The 21,935-nt window shown below is 38.2% G+C and overlaps 1 protein-coding gene across 28 annotated transcripts in view; it reads left to right on the top strand.

Annotated features, from left to right (window-relative positions):
* EPB41L2 (erythrocyte membrane protein band 4.1 like 2) overlaps window positions 1-21,935 on the top strand; it is a 122,137-nt gene that overhangs the window by 39,850 nt on the left and 60,352 nt on the right. For 25 of the 28 annotated variants that reach the window (XM_049801455.1, XM_049801453.1, XM_049801450.1 and 22 more), the window contains 2 exons: window positions 9,125-9,609; window positions 10,990-11,202. In XM_049801455.1, coding sequence (XP_049657412.1) covers window positions 9,139-9,609; window positions 10,990-11,202 — 684 coding nt within the window. In that variant the 5' untranslated portion in view covers window positions 9,125-9,138. Of the gene's footprint in view, window positions 1-486; window positions 718-6,804; window positions 6,824-9,124; window positions 9,610-10,989; window positions 11,203-21,935 lie in introns of those variants that run through there. The other 3 variants (XM_049801438.1, XM_049801440.1, XM_049801449.1) reach the window with 3 other exon arrangements.

Raw genomic sequence — 21,935 nt, 5'->3', positions numbered from 1 at the left:
TTATAGAAACAACCATTTGGTGAGGTGGGATGGGGTGAAGGGAAGGGAATGGAGATTGGAGGGACAACATTGCTCAGAACAAATGAATGCTCACTGCTTTTTTTAATCTCTAAAATTGTGGTTATCATGAGGGTTTAATGTGAACAGTCAAAACCCACTGTAAACTTGCAATGTTGATTTTTAAAGACAGGGCAGAGATTTTTCTAAAACTGTGGTGTTAGTTTGTTGGACAGATAACAGGAAAACAGAGCTGTCTCTTGACCCATGTTCATTTTCTGGCTGCTGGAATGAACTTGGAACTAAATCCCAGTTTTCCACTGAGCATGTCCTTCTCTAGCAGTGTCAGGGCTTGGGTGGGGTCATTCTTGTTCAGTACTGCTTTTCAAAAAGACTGTTGGAATCTCATCAGCTTACAACATTTTTTCGGTGCTGGGGAACAGCACAAAACTAGCTTGATAAACAGATTATATATGCACATATGTACTCTGGCAAAGAGAGATTTCTTGATTTGAATTAAGTTGCTTTTTGAGATTTATTTTTTTGCCTTGATATATCAGAGTATTTGTAGCTTTAAAAGTAGAAGAGGAACAGTTTCCTGTTATCCCTGGGTATGGTATAGATAGCACTGAAAGCTGCAAGATGTATACTTTCTTAAATGTAACATCAAAGAAATTTTGATGTGGGCATTGCCACTGGGCTACGTGTAGCACTTGAAAGGTATTTATGTACTGATTTTGTTGAAAGTTTTGGGGTTGTTATTTTTATGATGAGCTTTATATGTTGTATGGGTGCTGTTACATAGATGATGCAGTTCTCTATGCATTTCATTTAGTTTGGGAAACAGCACATTCTAATATTATTTTCTATGTTTTATTATGAATTTTTAGGCTGCTACCTAGTGTCAGGAGACAAATTTTAATAAAATAGTGTTTAAAGAATTCTCACTTGTTTTCATGTTTCTCAGTACTATCTTTCCTTTCTGGAGAGTTGTATCCCTTCAACTGAATTATCCTTTAAAACTAATTGTTTTAAGTTGTATATGGATTACATTAACCAAGTTATTCACCAGGCAAAATAGAGATGGCCTGCAGCAGGTGTTTTATGAAAAGTTGGGAGCACTTGAGTGATAGGGAATAGATATGTGTTGTTGTGCTGCTTTAAAGGGCAAAAGATTTTGAGAAATAATAATGTTCCTCGATTCTGTTTTGACTTTACAAAGAGTTGAGGTAAATTCCCTAGAGTTGCTTTACAGAAATGTGTCAGCATAATAGAAGATTTTCACAATAAAACTATTTGGACTGCAGATACTCACTTTACAATTTTAGACAGAAACAGCTTTCTCTGTCTCATTTCATTCATTTGCTGTCTATATCGATTTTTTTTTTTTTTTTTTGGTCTTCACAGTGATCTTCAGAATTACTCTAGTACTTGTCTCATATGATTGTTTCAGCAGTATCTTTTAAGTTCACACCATTCTATGTAGGGACTTGTCAGTGCTTTTCTGGCGAGTCCTGCGTATTCATTGTATTGCAAGGAATGATGACACATCTTCAATAATTTTCTAGCACTACAGAAATTGGTTCTAGAGACTTAATGATATTTCAGTATTTATGTAAGTACAAAAATGTTTTCCTAGTAATGCAGGTAGGCTACTGTATTCAGGGGGCAAACATTGTACGCTTGCAAATATTCAGCTGTATGATGGTATGGATGTAAACAAGAAGGCTAACAAAATACCTGTTACTTTGAATAGTGACTTCACTATCTAGGTAAAAGGATACTTATGAGTATAGTTGCCATTAATTCTGTCTGGGGCTGCTGGCCACCATGTCATGCCTGGAATTTTCTGGAAACTGGATTTGATAGAAATGAGATCCTTTGCGAAGATACCATTTTGTGCCAGTTCTGCTCTTGGAGATAAGCTTAGATGCTACGTGAGTATGTGTGTATACAGACACACACGTGTTCACGTATACATGTAACTAATTTTTATTGTCATGTAGTAGTAATTCACCATCTGGCTCTCAAGTTATATTTATTAAAATATGTTATGTTAATACTTCTATGAAAACATTCAATTACTTGTCATAATTCGGGAATTACACTTGGAATATTTTTGCTCTTTTAAAGTTTGAGCTTTGAAATGTGCTACTGATTTTTAGAACTATTATGGCACCATCTGCTGACCAATGTACAGACTGGCAATGACAGCTCACCTGGTTATCTCCTTGCAGATAAGCTCCCAGTTTAGGAGACACTTAGAGCAGAATTGTAAGGAGAAAAGGTGATTTTTAGTTGGCTTATGTTTGGGATAAATATTTGTAGCAGGAGATATTATTACGATGGCAAAAGTGTGAATCATAACACACCTTTAGCTGTCTAGTAACCTGGATTACTGCATAAGGCTCCTCCATGAACTGTAAAGCTTTAAAAAAATATTTTGGGGGTTGTTTTTGGCTGTATGTGGCATAGGATTGTTCTTGGTAGTCTGTTTATCAATGCATCACCTTCTAAGCCTACAAAGAAGAACCGTGACAGCATGAGATCAGTTCATGCCCTAGCTCCGGTGGTCTTGTCACAGCGTGGGAAACTGATGGACTCTGACACGCTTCTGCCCTGTGGCTACTGCTGAGACTCACTAAAAAGCAGAGTCTGCAGCCTGTCTCTTCAGGCTCTGCAGTTAACCTTGATTTTTGTGCACAGGGATCAACAGGGAAGGAGCAAACGGAAACAGTACTTCAGTGTGTAAATACTTAGGTTTGGGTTCAGTTACTAGAGGTCATCTTAATTTGAAAATAGCTGATTAGATTTTGTACATGCAAAACGTTTTCCTCTGTGTTCTCTGTTGTAACTTTTTAAAACATGTTCAGTAGTTTGCTAAACTGTTGATCTTTGACTTTAGTCTCATCTATTTTTTTCAGGAATGTGCTTAAAAATGAACTTAATCCAAATTATTAGATTCAGTAGTCAAAGTATGTCTGTTTGTATGTATATACAGTCCTGTGTATGTATAAATACTTAGACAGATGCAAGTTCCTATGGGAGAACTGGGGCTTTTTTGAGTTGGTGTTTGACTGCAGATCGGTATTTTATTGGAAGCTGTACAATGTCAATGTTGTGGATTGATAGTTAACTAAGCCAGTTTTAGGGATTTTTTTCTTCCTTAAGGATCTCAAAGTTGAAGACTGTATTCTTTAGTTGTTAATTTATTCCTTTGCATTCAGAGAGCTCCGTGTCTTTGTAATTGTAGTAATCCACCTAAATAATGACTAAAAGGTAAAATTGGATTTACATTTTGCTTTGTCTCCTAATAGAATGTGTGCAGGTTATACTGGCACCTTCAGCAAAATGATGCAGCACAGTGGTGTGCTGCAGAGAACCATGTGATGCCATGAGTTTTCATGTTTACATGCATCATAAAATACAAGTTTTAAATAACAGAAATTGTAAGAGAAAGTTAGTACTTTCAGCCTGATTTAGAGTATAAATTATTGTACTCCACAGAAAATAATTGATTTATGCTGTTGAAAAGTCTTCTGGGTATATTACGAAGTTGCTCAGGTATTACCTACTGGTTAAACCAAACCCTTTTACTCTCTGTAAAATTTGAATGACTATTCCAGCTAGGATTTTAGTGCTTTTATGTCAACAAATTTTATGTGTTGAAACCAGCAATCATGTTGTTCCTAAATGACCTGTCCTAACCAACTGTGAAATACAGAGCAGTCTTCTATTGTGCTTCAAATCAGTAATATGACAAGAAATAAAACTTTCATTAAAACAAAACAACCCTCCCCCCCAAATAAGCAGTTGAAATACATACGACCTTGTTTCAGGTTTTTGTGTACACTTTTCAGGCATTAGAAATTTTCTTTGCTCTCTTTTTGTTCTCTTATGTGCACCCCATGTGAGCTTCAGTATTTGGAAATGCAAGTGTGCAATTAGTTAATTTTTATAAAGGTAATTATTTTAAAAAGGAATTATTAATAATATAGTGATCCAGAAAATTGCATGACTTGCGCAGACACCCATGTGGCTTTTAGTGCACTGACTTGTAATTTATTTCAATGGAAGTAGGATGAATATTTTTTTTTTCTTCTACAACATGATGGTTTCTATGCGAATCCTTGTAGACTGGTGGAGATATAATATCAAAGCAATTTTGATTTCTTGAGTTTGCTATGAATTTCAGTGACAACCTGAAAAAGAAAAAACAAGTTTAGGACTACTGTTTCCTACTTTTATATACTCAGAAAAATGAGTAAAATGAGATCCAGAGATGCATGGAAAAAGGATTTGGATTTGTTCATCTGTGCTGTTGAATAAGAAATACCATAATGGAAACAGTGAATTAAGATGCAGATTATCAACTATAGTGAAAGGAAACTTTCAGGAGTTTTAGTTTTTTAGTTCAATGTTGTCTGTGATCTTTGAGCCACTTTTTTATTTTTAATAAAATTCATGTTATACTCGATATGTCTTCTGGTTTATCTATGGTGGCAGGAATCCTTCTGGTCAGACAACTACATTTCAAGAATTTATGCTAGCAGCTGGAAGAAAGGTATCAGCCAACTGACAAATCTGTATATTTGAGAGGAAATACAGTGGTAAGGAAAGAATATAGTGTTCTGCCCTGCTTTCAGGTGTGAATTCTGGCCAGCATTAATTTCTCCTCAGTGGAATAAAAAGGGAGAAGAAGGGATGAATGGAGAAGGGAGAGAATACCTGTTATCTTCAGTTGCTTCCTGGCCAGCACTCTTGCTTGGGGAAGTTGGCAGAGTTAAGATTAGGGCAGGATGTCTGCTCCCCATAAAAGTGGGACCTGTTTTAACAAACTTAATTCCTTTTTCAGAAATTGTGAGGTGGTTTCCAATGCTTTTTGCCCTCCCACCTTGGTCTTTGGAGTTTGGGTAGACATTCAATCTGCATGAGCCAGGTTTTCAGGAGGATTACAAAAGATAAAGATGTTATCACTCGTAGTATAATGCCAATTACAAAATCTATGAAGATTTTTTTTTTTCTTTGCTCGGAGCTTGGTAATCCTTCCATTTGAGCATCTCCCTAAGGTTCATTCTCTGTTGTCCACTCTTGGTGCAAGTCTTACTCTTATTTTCCTTTCTCATTTCAAAATGAAATATGGATTTAATGTTACCTTGCAATATGAAGGAGGTGAGATAAGGAAACCCCTATCCTGCTGCAGCTGTTACAGAGCTTGAAAAAACTGAAGGGGCAAAAACGTGTAGTGTGCTTATGTTACATAGTAAGAGCAAATGAGAGTTTACTTGGGGACAGGAGGGGAAGAAAAAATGCAGTTAAAGTTTAGAGCTGTAAATTTTCAACTTAACTTAATTTTATTTCTTCCTGATCTTACTTCTGAGACAAATGCTGTCTGCTTCTTATTTCCATTTTCTTTCTAACGCATTGTTGGCTGTTAAGACACAGGGCTAGGTGGGATCTTGCAAGGTCTTTCCTGTCAGTGCAGGAGGGGATCAGGAAAAAGGCATTTCCAGGTAACTTGGTTACTTGATCTGCTTGACTGTAGTCAAGTCATCAGAAACTTTACAACTTGCAACAGTAGGCTCTGATTGCAAAAGTCCAATGTTTTGTGCCTCACTACCTCTGTTTTTCCTGTGAACCACAAAACTGGAGGATCTGACAGAGCATTAGTGAGTACAAGGGAAGGGAGTGCAGGGAAGGGCAGATAAACCTGACTTTCTGTTTTTCAAGGGATGCCTGATTATTGTGCCAAAATGAAACTCTAGAAAAAAGAAATACATAAAGCTTGTGGTAGAGAAGGTGGATATTTTGAGAAGACTATCCCTTACACTCTTGGTCAGTAAATTCATCCATCTTCCTTAACAGCTCATTCAGAGACTACTGGGAGTACAAAGAAATCCACAGGCTTAGGGAAGAGGTGTGTTTTGTTTTGTAGGTTTTTCCTCTCTATTCCTCTTTTATTTTTTTTTTTTTTCCCCCCAGAAAAGCACTGAAGTTATAAGCTTATATGAAGTTGAGCTCCTGAAAGAAATCGCCTCTTGCATCAAATGAAGGCATTCAATGAATGTGGACAGACCTATTCAGACAGGGGCTGTAACAAGTTTCCCTTCTTTCTGCAGTATAAAGCCAAGTTCTCTTTTTAACTGTAACTTCAATTATGAAAACCTGGACATTTGGAGATGCAGAACCTTCCTTGCTTCACACTGAGCAAGTTTGTACCACCTACTGCTATTCTGTCTAAATTTAATGAGTTAAGATGTGTAATTTGGTATTCTCAGTCCCTTTTATTGTTAGAACAATATCACAGGAACGTGTTTACAGGGTGATTTATTTTGCTCAGTTCTAAGGAATTTTCTGGAGATGTCTCCTGTTTGACTATATAAGCAGAATATGATCTTAATTTTGAGAATGGTATAACATGACTTTTTTTGTGTGCATATATTGAATGCATTTCTGTATATTTTAAAAAATAAAAGAAGCATGCATGAAATACAGTGATTTTCCTTTTCCTGTAGCTTCTTTAAAGATTTGTTTATCAAGTTCTTTAAAATTTTTTAGCTAGTTTCTGAGAAGATATTGACTCTTTCTTAGAGATGCATGAGAAAAAAATCACCACCGTCTCTGTTAATAATGAAACCTCCATTTTGACTTTATTAAGCAGAGTGGATTGCTACTCTCTGATCAGCAAAAGTTTGGATTTTTCTCTCAGGGAAAGTTGATTTTGGTTTTCTATATATTGTTCATCTTGATAATAAACTTTCACATTATTCTTTTTATTAAGATTGATACCTACCATTAGGAAAGAACAGTAGCAATTCTGGGTAAGGTATGAAGATGATAGCAAAATGTAATTTGACTAGTAGTAGCTTTAAAACTAGCATACTAATATGTGCCTTTAAATAGCAAGTTCTTTAATGTCAACAGCTAATCAAATAGAAACCTGCCTTTCGGAGGCCTATTACCTCTGAGATAAATAATACTTACATAAATATTAATACTCTATCACAACAATCTTTAGTAGTAGTTTTAAAACTTGAAGGGTTCTATAAAAAGTGAAAATAATGGCCGCATAACTGTAATATTTAAGCTTGAAATGTATTCAGAAGTTTCTAGTATAGCAGTAAAGGTACTAACTTTTCCTTTAATTTCCCCATTGGTGAATGCTTTGTTTTAGATAGTGAAGTTTAAAGTAACAAGGCACCCTCAACATGTACTTACTTGTGGTCTCAAGGTAGTTGCTTAATATGAATTTGCCTGTAGATAGTTCAAGGCTCCTATGTCTAAGCTGCTTACTAAGATAACTGTCAAGTTTGTTTCCTTTGGCTCAATATTTATTGTCCATCTCTTTTGCCAGAAGGGCTTCTCTCTTGTATATTTGAGCATCTTTTAGCTTCTGTTTTTTTGGTTTGTTTTTTTTTTCCCTTCCTTCTTCTTCTTCTTCTTCTTGGGCATGGCGTAGTTTAACTTCATTTCTGACTACTTGTGAACATGATTTGAAACCCAGAGGCAAAATGTTGCTGCAGCCTTGTGACCTAAACTAGTTTCTGGTTGGCTTCAAGTGCAGTTTAAAGTGTTGTGCAAGTTAACTGCATCAAGATGAAACTAGATTACCTTCTCCTTGACTCTTTTTTGGGCAGGGGTGGAGGCAGCAGCTGTTGAGTTCAGCAGGAGTCCTGGACCTATAGCATTCTGACTCTAATGGCAGGCATTGATGGCAATCAATTTTAATTGAGAGGGCACAATATTTTAAAGTTATAAATGTGATCATAACTAACCTGCTAACCTTCAGGCCAGACAAACAGACCATCAGTTATTGTTTTAAGAAGGTTGTAGATAAATACCAGTGACTTCTAATGCAATCTAACCATTTTAAACTTTGCTGGACCCTGGTGTGTTTATTTTTGTTGGCTCACTTCAATAAATTAGAAAAAATAATTATATTATGTTTTCAAAGTAACACAGCAAAATCCAGTGCCACACAGCTAACAAAATTTGTTTATTCTAGTTAGTATTTTTTCAAGAAGTACCAATAATGTTGAGATTAAAGATTATTATCACATATCCTGTTGTTATAGTATTATGATTTGTCTTTAATTTACTGAAGGAAGAACAGGCAGAAGTGGTGAGAGAGTATAAGAGTTATGTATGATTTTATGTTGGTTGGTATGAACTCGTGATTAAGAACCCAATCTTACTTAAAAAAAAAAAAAGTATGCTTCCAAGTGTTATTAGTAATCAGTATCACTGACTTACAATTTCTAATTTGTTTTATACTCAATATTGAGCTCACCATCCTTTTTTCCTATTCTTTGGTAAGCTAGCTCTTTCATTTTCTTCCATCCCCACCACTGGCTCACCATGGACTGAGATAAAGAAATTGTGAAAGTAAACCCTTAACTTCAAGTGCAACAGATTTAACTATAAATTGAAACTTAAATACTAAAGCTGTGACTTCCCATCTAAAGTCAGTGTCTCCTGCTAATGTCAACTGTAAGCCTACTGGTTGCTTCTTTGCTGAAAAGGTTTGGATGATAAGGAGGATGAAAGGTCTAACTGAGTCTCTTTTAAGGCAAGAATGGCTTTTCTTAATGTGAAAGGGAACAACTGGAAGCATGCACTCTTTCTTGATTTAAAAGGACTTTCTGTATAAAACTTGGGGTATATTGATAAGTGTCACTGAATAGTAAGGGGGTTGTATATACCAGTTCAACTAGAGAAGGTGGATGCTCTTCTGAAATTTGAGCTTCTGGGTCAACCAAGGAGCCTAGTAGAAAGAAAGCTGAAGTTATTCATGAAATAATCTTGGCCGATAACATTAGGAGTAGCTTATAATAAAACAAATGCATTTCAGTGAGCATACTTAAATTTTTATCAAGGAGGAGGAAACTATTGGTAGATCTATCTCTCTAGAATAGTATTTTTGAAAATCTTTATCCGCAGAGCACTAAGTTTTAGCTTACTGGTTTTACTTCTGAGCTGAGAATTTGAAAAGAAGTATTTCTTTAACAGAAATAAGTTTAATTTAGAAACTCTTGTAGATTATTACTACAAATTAGGGAAAATAATGTAAGAGTCAGTAAAAGTAGTGATGCTATATAACAAAACTTCTTATTGTTGCTTCTTTTAGTGTAAGCTGTGACAATGACAACTGAAGTTGGCTCAGAGACTGAAGTAAAGAAAGATTCTGAGCAGCTGGGACCAGACAAAGCCAAGGACAACCCTGAAGAAGCATCAGAGACTCCAGAAAATCAAAAGTCTAGTGAAACACCCTCTGAAGAAGCTCAAGATTCTTCCTCTGTCCCAGCACCCACTAGCCAAAGTAGTCCAAGTAGCCAGAAGAAGGAGAAAGCTTCACCTGAAAGCAAGGGTATTTCTCGTTTCCTCCCACCCTGGCTTAAAAAACAAAAATCATACACCTTGGCAGAGCCCAAAGATGAGACCAAGAAAAGGACCACAGGGGAACAACAAGTAGTTGAAGAAAGTGAATGCCAGGCACCAGACCGCATAGCTCAGCCACAAAAGAGCTTAGAAGAAGCAGCGGCTGAAAATCATCATAATGCTAAAGCAGACGACAAAGAAGAAAAACACTCTGTTAGTAGTGCTGAAACACAGGTACCTGTGGAAAGGCTAATAGATGCTTTGGAGTAATTTTAATGAGACCTGATTCATGATTTCTGTAATTCATGTAAAACCTTGTTAGGATCATATTGGGGGAAAAATGACAGCTACTATCTGGCCTTTTGTGCAGTTGGGTTGATATAGTTACAAGTAGCATAGCTTGTTTTAAAGGTTCCTGCTCTCTGGCAGACCATTTTTTACTCTAGTCATTCTAGATGTCTAATTTTAGTGTAAACTCACTCTTTGGCATACTTCAAAGGAACATTGAACTGTATCATTGTGGTAGAAATGAGCAGGGATAAGAGGAGAAGCTTCTTAAGTCAGCTTTGTCTCTGAAGCCATTGCATCACAGAAATACCTCCTTGCTGACTTAACCACAACAAATAACAAATGGATTATCTCTGACTCCTTATCTCAATTTTTGTTATCCTTTACCTAGAAACCATGCTTGTGGTCACTGTCCTTATTGATTCATTCTGGGATGTTGGTGCTGATTTCCAAGCCAAATGGCACCTTCTGCAGTACTCCAGAGTCTTGCTTTTTGAAAAGCTGCATGTCAGTTCTTAACACTCAAACCTCGCATTCAAGGGTGGTGAAGATGGCTAAGGGCATAGAGAGTCTTCCATATGAGGAGGGGCTGAGAGAGCTGGTATTGTTCAGCCTGGAGAAGGGAAGGGTCAAGGGGAATCTTATCAATTTGTATGAATACCTGAAGGGAGAGAATGAAAAGGAGCCAGACTCTTCTCAGTGGTATGCAGTTAAATGACAAAAGGCAATGGACACAAATTAAAAACATGAAATTTCATCTCAAATCACAAAAATATCTTTTTTACTGTGATGGTGGGTCTAACACTGGAACAGGTTGCCCAGGGAAGTTGTGGAGTCTCCATCTGTGAAAATACACAAAACCCAGCTGGATATGGTCCTGGGAAAACTGCTCTAGATGGCCCTAGAGGCATTGGATGAGATGATCTCAAAAGGTCCTATCCAACCTCAACTGCTCTGTGATTCAGTATAACTTGACTTTCATAAACACTGTTTCTTAGTTTTGTATAATTCCTGGAGCTTCTTTTTAAATTAGTTTCTGTTAGGAAAAAGAAAAAAGTTCCAATAAAACACTAAAAGAATTATCTCATTTCAAGGAAAGGAAAAAAAAAAATAAATAAAAATGTACCTTCTGTGGTTTGAGAGCAAGAATATCTGGTCCCCAAAGGAAGACCTGAATGCTTACACTGGTTATTGTGCTTCCAGTATGTGTATAACTTTAATGAAAGGTCAATGTTTCATTTATTAGTAGCTTATAAAAAAAATGAACAAGTTGAAAAATATTCACCTTCCTGAGTTTCAATCATTGTTTAACTGTATTTTATATAGCCTGCCAAAGAAGATGGTAAAGAAACGGAAGTAGAGAAACTTGCAAAGGAAAAGGAAGAAAAACAAGCAGAAAAAGAAAAAAGGGAGACAAAAGAAGTTCAGACAGCTGAAATTAAAACAGAAAGTATTCCTCAGAAGTCTCCCAAGAAAATTAAAACTGTGCAGTGTAAAGTGATGCTTCTGGATGGCACGGAATACAGCTGTGACCTAGAGGTAAGGCATGAAGTCTCTATAGAAAGAGCTCTTTTTCTATAGAGAAAAAGAAAATTCGCTTTCATTGCACTGACAATTTAACAAATACATTTTTGTATATTTAGTGAGCTCATTAAAATATTACATTCACATTGCTATCATTAGGAGCCAGTTAACGTTTCATTTTAAATCTCCATCTTTAAGACCTTATCACTTTATCCTTAAAAATGCACTCTGAGGTACACTCGCAAGTAAGATAAAATGCAATATCCAAATCCTTTCAATGGTGATAGTTTGACAGCTCAAACTTGAATTTTTTGCAAAAGATTAAGGTTTTCCTGAAGGTAGTGTCACATGTCCTAATAAAGTTGTCTTGTTCGTTAATTTTTTTTTAAAGTTATCTCACTGGAGAGCCAATGTTTAAAAAAAGTTTGCTTCAAATGAAAATTCTGTTACAGGTATAAAATACATATTTGTATTTAAAGTTATGTTCTAGTTCCACATTTTTATGGCTGCATGGATTGCTTGTTTACAGCTGTAAATCCCTGGGTTAGATATTGTGTATATTTGTCTGTTAAATCTGACTTACAATCACTAACAGAAGTAGGGACTATGAGCTAAATGGAAAAATATCTTCTTGGGGTTTATGGCTTTAATATCCTTTGAATCTATATATGTGCGTGTATATACACATACACTCTCTTTCAGTCTGACCACAGTGTCTAAGTTCTAACTCACATAGTAGTTGTTTAATATTTTAGACCAAGATTAAACTATGAAACATGTAATTGCATGAAAGGAAGAAAGAAGTTGCATTCCAAATGTTATTTTGGTGAAATAACCTTTGGTTTGATTTATTATGAAAATTTTTATCTGAGTGAGGTAGTAAGTAGATCTTGTCAGCAGATTACTTCAGGCTGGTACTGTCTCCCACAAGATGCCAGTCACTTCAGTACAAAGGTGTGAGAGGCTGTTCTCTATTAGAAAGTTAAATTGTAATCACTTTTGTCAGTAGAAGATGCAAACATGACTACTATAAACTGCATGACTTCTCCAGGGACACTTTCTGAAGGGTTGGGAATGGTTTTAACTAGAAACTTCCTACTTCATGCTGGATTGATGGATACCCCAGAAATAAGCTCATTTATTTAATTCTGGGATATCATGACCCCTTGGAACGAAGACAGTGCTCCTTGTAGGACAGTTTATATTTAGAAACCATACTTCCAGCCAGTCAGTTGTAAGACAGATTACAATTTGCTTACTTCTATTTTGTAATCCAATAAACTTTGCAAACACTTAAAAAACATGTTGATAGTACCTGAAGTCTTCAGCTTTGTATCTCAAAGGTTGTGTAGGTGATATTTTCAAAAGTTCTTCCAGCTAGTAGCACTAAAGGCAGGCTGTAATAATGAGGCTTGGTTCTTTTGCAAAGCTGCATCCCAATCCTAAAAAACCCTCTGCTCTTCAGCAGTTGCTTTCACAGGACAGGAGCTCTAAGCTGTTCTTGGGTTCAATTATTTGTAAATTTCTGTGAAAAAGAGGAATCCAGTGAATTAAACAGCTGGTGAAGTCTGTTTGGCTTTCTGATGCTTCACTTCTTCTACTTTTTGCTTCCAGTCATAGTCATTTCTCTTTGTGAGTCATATGGGATGGCCATAAGGTGATGAGAAGTTTCTATGGCCATATAAGCTGCTAGTTCAGAATATCATAATTTTCATTTATGGGTTCAGTAAGCTAAAGATGTGACCAAGCAACATGATAGGACTCAGCATGTTTTGCAAGATCATACCTAGTATGACACCCACAGCAACTAGGCTTTTAAGTGAGTATTAGAAGCACAATGCATTGGTAGTTATGTGGAGAATTAATATTTGTTATAAAAGGTCATAGGTTTCCTCACTAAAGTCAACTCCTCCTTTATGTTTCTGTCTTACACTTTGCACTGGACTGTCCATTTGTTTGGAATGGGGGAAGAATACTTGTTCTGGACTACACTTGTGAAGGTAGTTGTTACATTTTGCATGATGTAGCTAACTGATGAGCTGTGGTGCCTAGACTGAATATCTGAGTTATGAAGAGTGGTTAAAATTTGCATCTAGATATATCTTTCAGATTCATCTAAGGACAAAATAATGGTGATGTTATGGCATTTCCTAGACCCGGCTGATTCCTTGAAAATATTCCCATTTTCGTCTAATGTAAATTGTTCAATTTTTGATGTAGCACGTACATTACGAGTCATGCAGTGGTGCAGGCTTCTGCTTGAAGCCTTTTTTTTCTCTTGTGCTGTTTCATTTTCCAGTGTCCATCAGTCAGTCCCTACACTGTTTGATTGTGGATTTTATTAGGCTTCCTGGTAGTTTAATTGCTTATCGCGTACAAGTCCTTTTGTGTACTATAACATAATACTGGATCGATACTGCTCACCTGTCCTTCAAGATCTTGCAAAACTAATAGTTAGATAACTATAAGTTAGATAAGTGAGTTCTTACTTCTGTTGTTTTACACATGTGCCTGAGTTCCTTGCTTCTCTATGCACCTGGTGAGTCTGGAAGAGGAAGTCATGGCACTCTGAAGAGTGCACATAATAGATGTGATAAGTGGGGGAGGATGGAAGATAAATTTGCTGCCAACTCCAGGTCCAGTTTACACACAAAACTATTCCAAGCCTCTTTTTTTGTGGTACTAGAGACTCAGAAGTGGTCTGAGTACATTCCACATCCTTTTTTAAGATTTCTGTTACAGACTTTCTTGATACCATCACTTGCAGAGAGTAATGAAGAAGCCTAGGAACTCTTTGGAAGTTCCGTCTTCAGCCTGTTGCCTCTTGAAGGGCTCCGTCATGATCAGCTGTGTTGTGTGCTGTGTGAGCTTTCCTTATGTCTCTGGTAACACATGCTTCTTAAAGTGGCTGGTGTTACTTCTTCAACTTTCTGGGCTATTACCTATAAATAATGGTGAATTGCAAAAGTTTTTCCTTCAGAGATGGTGTTTGATATTGAAGTGCTTGACGCTGAGTGGTGGGCTGACACACATCTAAGCTATTTTTCTTTGAGTGCTTCTTAACTTGTTTTATGTGCAGGATATTGAATTATATGCAGCAGAAAATGGTATTTCCATGTAGTTGCCACTGCTTGGACACAGAATCATAGGTAATCGTTTCTGAGAAGCTGACAGTTCTTCACTGAAGAAAAAGCTGGCTGTTAGTCTATCAACAGATTAATGAAGAAGTTGACTTTTTTTTGAATGGCCTGATTTAGCTGCTCTAGGTTAAGAGTTCTGCACTTAAATATTAAAAGACAAAGCCATCTTTTGCATTAAATTTTGGGAAAAAATACAGGTTTATCTGTAGGTGATTCACATGAATCTTTTTTTCTCAAGAATCTTTCTCCCCCACCCCAGCACAATTAGTCAGGTTGACTTTCAAGGGCTGGAATAAGAGGCATACATTTTGCTGAGGGGAAAATGCAGTATGTCTGTGACAGTAACCAATAGACAGGGACAGGAAGTAGATTGTGGTGTCTTGCTAGCTCTTCTGTTCTTTGATTTTTATTTTTTTTGTTGTTGTTGTTTTGGTTTGGTTTTGTAGCTGAGCAAGAATTGTGAAGATGTTCTGGGATTTTGTTTGATCATGCTGTATAACAAGTGCATTGTGAAATACCAATGTAAACCTTCCCCCCCCCCCCCGGAGTCTTCAGAAAGGAGTTGAATTTGGGGAACAAATATTTATAAGGAACTCTGAATCTTGTACTATTAAAAAAAAAAAGGATAAACCAGTACAAATTGCAATGCAATTAGAAACTTAGTTATATCAGTAAACAAATTGCATGGATGTATACTTTGTTCTAACTGCAATTGTTTTAGTTTATTTTGAATGGATTAGGTATATGTGCAAACTTAGCCTGTATTATATGATTAAAATTGGGATTTATTACAATTTAAAATCTAGTTAAATTGATGCAACTTCTGCATAACAAGACATTTTGTCAGAACATATATTGAGTCAAAGGACTTTTTGGAAAAAAAAAATAGTATATTTAAATGTGACATGCAGAATGCATTGAGAGATATTTCACAGTAAACAAAAATTGGTTTCTGTGACAAAATGTTTCTGAAAGCTAATTCCTGTGCATGTCTTCTCTCTGATGTGTTGTGTCATTTGTTGAGTGCCTCAGAATAGAAGCTGATAGGATGATGCTCAGTTAGTAAAAAATAGATCTAACATGTTGAGATAGTAAGCTTATATAAATTTGTTTGTGGAGAAAAAACCCCCATGTGCTCGTTGTGAATCAGCAGGTTTTTACTGTGATATAAAGACATCTTTGCAAATGACTATAATTTGATGCTGTTCTTTCGTAGTTCAGAATTTGTCATCAAATGTTGCTGTAGGAATACAGGTACATTTGCACCCTTCTTGTTTCTTTACTGTTTGTTTGTTTTGTATATTGATAATCAAGTTCCTTTCTGCAGCCACCTACTATTGTTTGACAATGGAATTATTTCTTCTGGCTTGTTTTTGCATGTCTTTCAAGTTGCCCCGGGCATGCCTGACGTGCTTTGTGTCAGAAGCCAAACATCAACCATATCTCAGATACTTCTCTTTTTTGAGGGTTGCTTTGTAAATTAATTTATCACCTCAGACAGTGATCTGTTTGTTCTTTTGCATTTAGAACTCTTTATTTTGCCTTAATAGGTCTTCTGACTGGTGTCAACTTGCCAGTTTGAACTTTAAGTCAATAATTCTTTTTCTACAGAACTGTTTAAACAGATATTTCAGCTTCTTTTGTGATGATTTCTTCCAGTTTTATTCTCATCTATCTTTGTATTTCTATTACTTTGCTTTTGTAGATGCAAATTTGAAGGATCTGGTTTATAGTCGTCTTGAATATAGTATCAAATATGCTTGTCTGAATGCCAGTGTAGATACATCTAAGGGTACTCCACTATTGCTCAGTAAAGTCCATGACCTGTCAGCATAGTGAAGATAAGCCTTGTACCATGTGAAACCTATTCCTCAGTTCATTGTAATTTGAAATTATTACTGCAATGTTTTGTGGTCTTTGATTTTTCCCAGAAATGAACTGTAGTCAATTCTACCATCAGCCTCTCTGCATTGGTATCTGTCATGGTTTAACCCCAGCCAGCAACTAAGCACCACGCAGCTGCTCGCTCCCCCCCCCCCCCGCAGTGGGATGGGGGAGAAAATCGGGAAAAGGAAGCAAAACCCGCGGGTTGAGATAAGAACGGTTTAATAGAACAGAAAAGAAGAAACTAATAATGATAACACTAGTAAAATGACAACAGCTGTAATAAAAGGATTGGAATGTACAAATGATGCGCAGGGCAATTGCTCACCACCTGCCGACCGACACCCAGCCAGTCCCTGAGCGGCGATTCCCTGCCCCCCCCCCCCCCCCCCCCTTCCCAGTTCCTATACTAGATGTGACGTCCCATGGTATGGAATACACTGTTGGCCAGTTTGGGTCAGGTGCCCTGGCTGTGTCCTGTGCCAACTTCCTGTGCCCTGGCTGGGCATGAGAAGCTGAAAAATCCTTGACATTAGTCTAAACGCTACTGAGCAACAACTGAAAACATCAGTGTGTTATCAATATTACTCTCACACTGAATTCAAAGCATAGCCCTGTACCAGCTATTAGGAAGACAATTAACTCTATCCCAGCTGAAAGTATCTTGGATAGTTGATAAAATATGTCTTTGTGGTCTGTAAATGATTACTCTGTATCTTGGCTACTTGCTCCGAGGAATTGAAAACTTTAAGTGGGAGTAGTGTTATGAACTTTGATACCAGCCGCTCTTCAAACTTGCTTTATTTTGGTTTTTAGAAACCAGGAAAGTTTCATAATGAAGCAAAATAACCTCCACTGAAATGTTATATTTAAGCCCTTTAGCTTTTATTCTAAAATGTGTAAAGTTCCTTAAGTCCCCAGGTTCCATATTAACAAGATACATTGATTTTCTGCATTCTCTAGCTTTAAAGTAAAACAGTCCAAAGCCCTTTATCTCTAGGAAACTTCTGAAATAGATCATGAAATAATATTTTATGGAAGGATTATACTAAAGAAGATGTTATGTTTACACAATATGTGCATACATAGAGCATAAGCCATTAAGTCAATTAATTTATTTCAACCTTAAAACCATTGTAATTCTCAGAGATAACATCAATGTAGCCTCAGACTCTTTAGAGTAATGTATGAATGCCTGGAGAGGAGGAAAGATGAAGAAAATATTGTTTGAATAGTTCTGGGGGAGCACGACTTAAAACAACTTTCATAGGCTGTGAACTGTTAGGAACTTTCAGTTACCTTTTATTGCTTTCTTTAAAGAGAATTCAATTCACTTGTAGGGATAATACACGTAAGTGTATCAGAGAGACTTGTCAAAGTATGTGAGGATGAAAGATATTGAGTGGTATTTGCCAAAAATTGTGAAGGACTGGCTGTATCTTTGTGTTTACTTGAAATGACAGAAGCATATTAAAGGATAAAATAACTTAGGTTCATGATTCAATAGTGTAATATTTAAGATGTAATGGCAGTTGAGTTTTAATAGCTTGAGTGAGCAGACTGTTGAAATGTTTGAGATTTAATTTCTAGAAGCAATTAATTTTTTTAGCACAGTGCAAATGACATAATTTTGACCTATTCCCTTCCTGGTAACTGACATCTGTGGGAGCAGGTGTAAGTTATTAATCTTTTAGGGTGATCTATATATGTCTCTTGCTTTCATGGGGGAATCAACTTGCTTTTTTTTCCCCTCTTGTTTTGTGGTTTCTTAGGTAGTTGAGAGAAAATTTCGTCATTAAATTTGGGATCTGCAATAAAGACTTAAGCAGAAAATCTAAGCTAAATGTAATCTTGGTTTTAGTAGAGGATAACACAATTTAAACAAAAAAGAAGTGCTAACTGCATAATGATTACTAGTTAGAAGCAAATGAAGATCCTGTTGGGTTTGTTTACTGCATTCAGTCAGTGGTCTAATTAAATATTTATAACAAAAGGCATTTAAAGGATGCCAGCATTGGCTGTATTTTATGCACGTATGAACAACTGAAATTTATGAGAGTTGACATAAGTTCTGTGGTTACCTACACTTTGCTAATACAAAGTAAAAATATGTGTGCTTAATGTACAATTAAGATCAGTTTTTACCCCTGAATTAAGAAAAGTCTGAATGACCTTGATATGGAACAGATGTTTAATTGTAGTTGAGTTTTGATTTGCAAATCTTTATTTTCTGACTGCTCACATGTGTAAACTAGTGTTTGAATAAACTTAACTGGTCTGTTTAAAGTATGACATCTTTTCTTTAGAAAAAGAAAAATAGGGAGGACATTAAATTTGACACATTTTAAAAGTGCTGGTCCAGATTCAACAGGTACCACCGAAAGTTATGTTTATGTGTGAAGTCATCTCGAAGCTGAAAGATGCTCTCTACATCTGTGCAAAGTTCATGTAGAAGGAACCAAACCCCTTTCTTTCACCTCTGGCATCACCACAACCAAATTAATATGTATGGTATAAATGACCTTATTTACGTAGTCTGAATGTACATACCAATTTTGGCACCAACATACAAAATGACAAGAGTAATACCTTCCTTACTCTTTCAATACTCAAAATACTAAATCCTGAAGGAAAAAGAGGTTTGCCGGGGTTTTCATAAGTTCTGAACATCTTCACACGAATTGAAGTAGGCAAATAACTCTTGGAAAGGTTAGTCACAAATGAGCTCAAACTTTTACCCTGTGGCTGAAGTGAGTTTTGTATCCTGTATAAACACAGCCAACTGCGCAGCTTGGTTTCAGTGGGAAAAGGGGATGTCACAGTGATAGCAGTAATGGGCTATATTTATGGTTTGGAAGAGTCATCATTTGCCTTGCTCTGCTTTGGGCACAGATCTAAGCGTTCTAGGTCTGAAAGCAACCTTTACACCTCACCAGTGTAATTTCTGCTCCCTTGTTTTTTTAAAGCCTGTGTTCATTCCATGGAAGTCTAATGGCACTGTCCATCCCAACCTACGGCTCTGGTTACACTTTGGCTTTCCTCCAGACTGCAGCTGCCAAAATCACCCCACTTATGCCTCCTGAAAAGGGTCTGTCCAGCCCGATCGAGTCCCTGGTCCTCCTCACCGCATGGCAGACAGATGTAAGCTCTGGTGCAGAGAGGGGATGGCTGATAAGGATGGTCTCTGGGCTGCATAGTTAGTTTCTACCGTGGCCTGAGAGAAGAGTGACAACACTAGGTTTGTCCTTGGGAGCTGAGTGGCAGAGCGTACTGAGCCCAGTGCATGGCCACCAAGGGCAGAGACAGCCCCCTGGGCCTCCTGGGCACAAGGGACTGTCTCAGGGCCGGCACCCCAAAGGCCATCTTCCAAAGGATGCTAGGTGGAGGGGTGGCAGGCAGGGCTGTAGGGGGCCCCATCAGCCCCATATCACAGTGCCACCACCCAGCAGCACAGCAGTCACAATGCCCTTGGACAGGGTAAAGGGGGCATCCTTCTGCCTGCCCAGCTTCACCATTGGAACAGAGCTGGCCTACAGGCAGCCTGGAGACATCCAAGAGGAAGTCCTTAAGGAACTGGTGGAATTACTTGGAGGGAGCTGAGGGAGGAACAGTGGAAGCTGGACAAGGCTGCTGGAGGTTCTCCACTGCAAGGTCAGCTCCTGGTGGGGCCACATTCAAAGCTCATGTGATGGACTGAAATCCTGCCTCAGTCTCTGGGGAACAGGCTCCAGCTCAGGAGGAGCAGCTGAGGTCTCTGGGTTTGTCTCATTTAGAGATAAGAGGCTGAGAGGTGACCTCATTGCTCTCTACAGCTTCCTGAGGAGGGGACATGGAGAGGGAGGTGCTGATCTCTTCTCCATGGGATCCAGAGATAAGACACATGGGAATGGTTCAAAGCTGCACCAGGGGAGGTTCCAGCTGGATATTAGGAAGCATTTCTTTACAGAGAGGGTGGTCAAACACTGGAACAGTCTTCCTAGAGAGGTGGTTGATGCCTCAGCCCTGTCAGTGTTTAGGAGGCATTTGGACAACACCTTTAATAACATGCTTTAACTTTTGGCCAGCCCTGAATTGCTCAGGCAGTTGGGCTAGATGATCACTGTAGGTCACTTCCAACTGAAAAATAGTCTAGTCTATTCTGCTTCCTACCTCCTCCTTTCCCTGGCAGTACATGCTGAGGAAATCTCTGGTGATGTTTCTTCCCAGCCCTGCACTAGCAGAAGGAATTGAATGGGTAATCACGTCCCGGCCTAGGCATTGGCTCTGTCCTTCTGTGGGAAGGAGGCACGTACCTTCTGATAGGTGTGAGAGCTGCAGATCATCTCAAGATAATTTAACCACCTGAACAAATGTGAAAAAAAGCATGTGTGTAGTACAGTTTTTGAGTCTTCTATGTTCATCCAGTTTAGCTGAGTTTCCACAGGATGGCAAAACCCCACATCTCTGATGCTAGTGAGGCTCAAAGATCAAGCCCTCAGTCTGAAGCAGGACATGCTCCTGAACTAAATGGTTACAAACCTTTTTGAGGTGAGCAATACCTGTTATTTCCCTGTGAATTTTTTTTTCTCCTTGTACTCATTTTTAGAAATGTCTGAGCCATTTCCCTTGGAAAAACATAATAAAACAGAAAAGCCTCAGAACAACAGCACTCCATCAGAGCGAAGGTCCATCTAGCCCAATATTCTGTCTCCAAAGGGGCCAACTGTAAATGTCTAAGCGAAAGCACATGAGCAGTGCAAGTCCACTTCTACCAGGGTCCTGGGGTGCTCAGAGGCTTCAATGGCTGGGAGTGGCCTGCCCTGGGACCCCCACCTACACCATCTCCTGCTAAGGGCCCAGGGGACATGCCTCAGCTCAGCCTGGGACCTTCAGTCCCTGCCTGAAAGATGTTGTAGGTGTGCCTATCTCTGACCTTGCCTCCTGGATGGGCCTGGGACCTGCACTGAAGAGAGCTGCTTTCCTAGATGGACCCCTCAGACCTAGGTCATAGCTTGTCATGCCTAACTATATGCATAACATAGCCTAACTATTCTATTCCCTGTGCTCACCATGAGTTGAATAATGATGAGACTGTTATTTGCCTGAAGTGCCAGGGGGTTTTCAGCTCCAAAAACACTTTCAAGGACACATATCACAAAAGTTACAAGTGGAAACAGGATTTATTTTTTCTGAATCTGTTTAAGAGGCAATGCTCACAAGCATTAACACAATGCACAGGGGCAGCCAGGAGCAGGCTGATGCATTCTTCAGCTCAGCTTGAAAAAAAACATCCCTTGCAGTCTGGCAAAGGCAAGGCACAGAAAGTAGAAGCAGGAATAAAGGGCAAGCAACCCCTGTTTCCTGAAGAGCAAGCGCTTGAAGAATGAGGATTGGTACCAATTACACACAAAAGAGGAGGTGCTATGTGGTACCCTATGGTATTTTGAAAAGTATGACACAAACTGATGACAAGCATATTTTTTGGCACCTTGGAGGTGCAAGAGTAGCAGGCAACCTAGAGCCATCTCAGGGGCTTCAAAGAGCAGCAAAATGACCCTGGCCTGATCAACCTTGGGGGCAAGAATACTTCCCATGCCTGGCAGGACACCAGTGGGTGCTCCAAAGCACTGGGACCCCTTGCAACATTTATGCATCCCATTTCTTACAGCTGCTGCCCCTGGCTCTGCAGAGGATGAGGACAGCAAGCTCTGCAGTGCTTCTCAAGCAGGCATTCCCTTGGTCTTG

This window comes from Accipiter gentilis, chromosome 5, assembly GCF_929443795.1.
Source record: "Accipiter gentilis chromosome 5, bAccGen1.1, whole genome shotgun sequence".
NCBI lineage: Eukaryota > Metazoa > Chordata > Aves > Accipitriformes > Accipitridae > Astur > Astur gentilis.
This window is presented reverse-complemented; position numbering and strand designations above follow the sequence as displayed.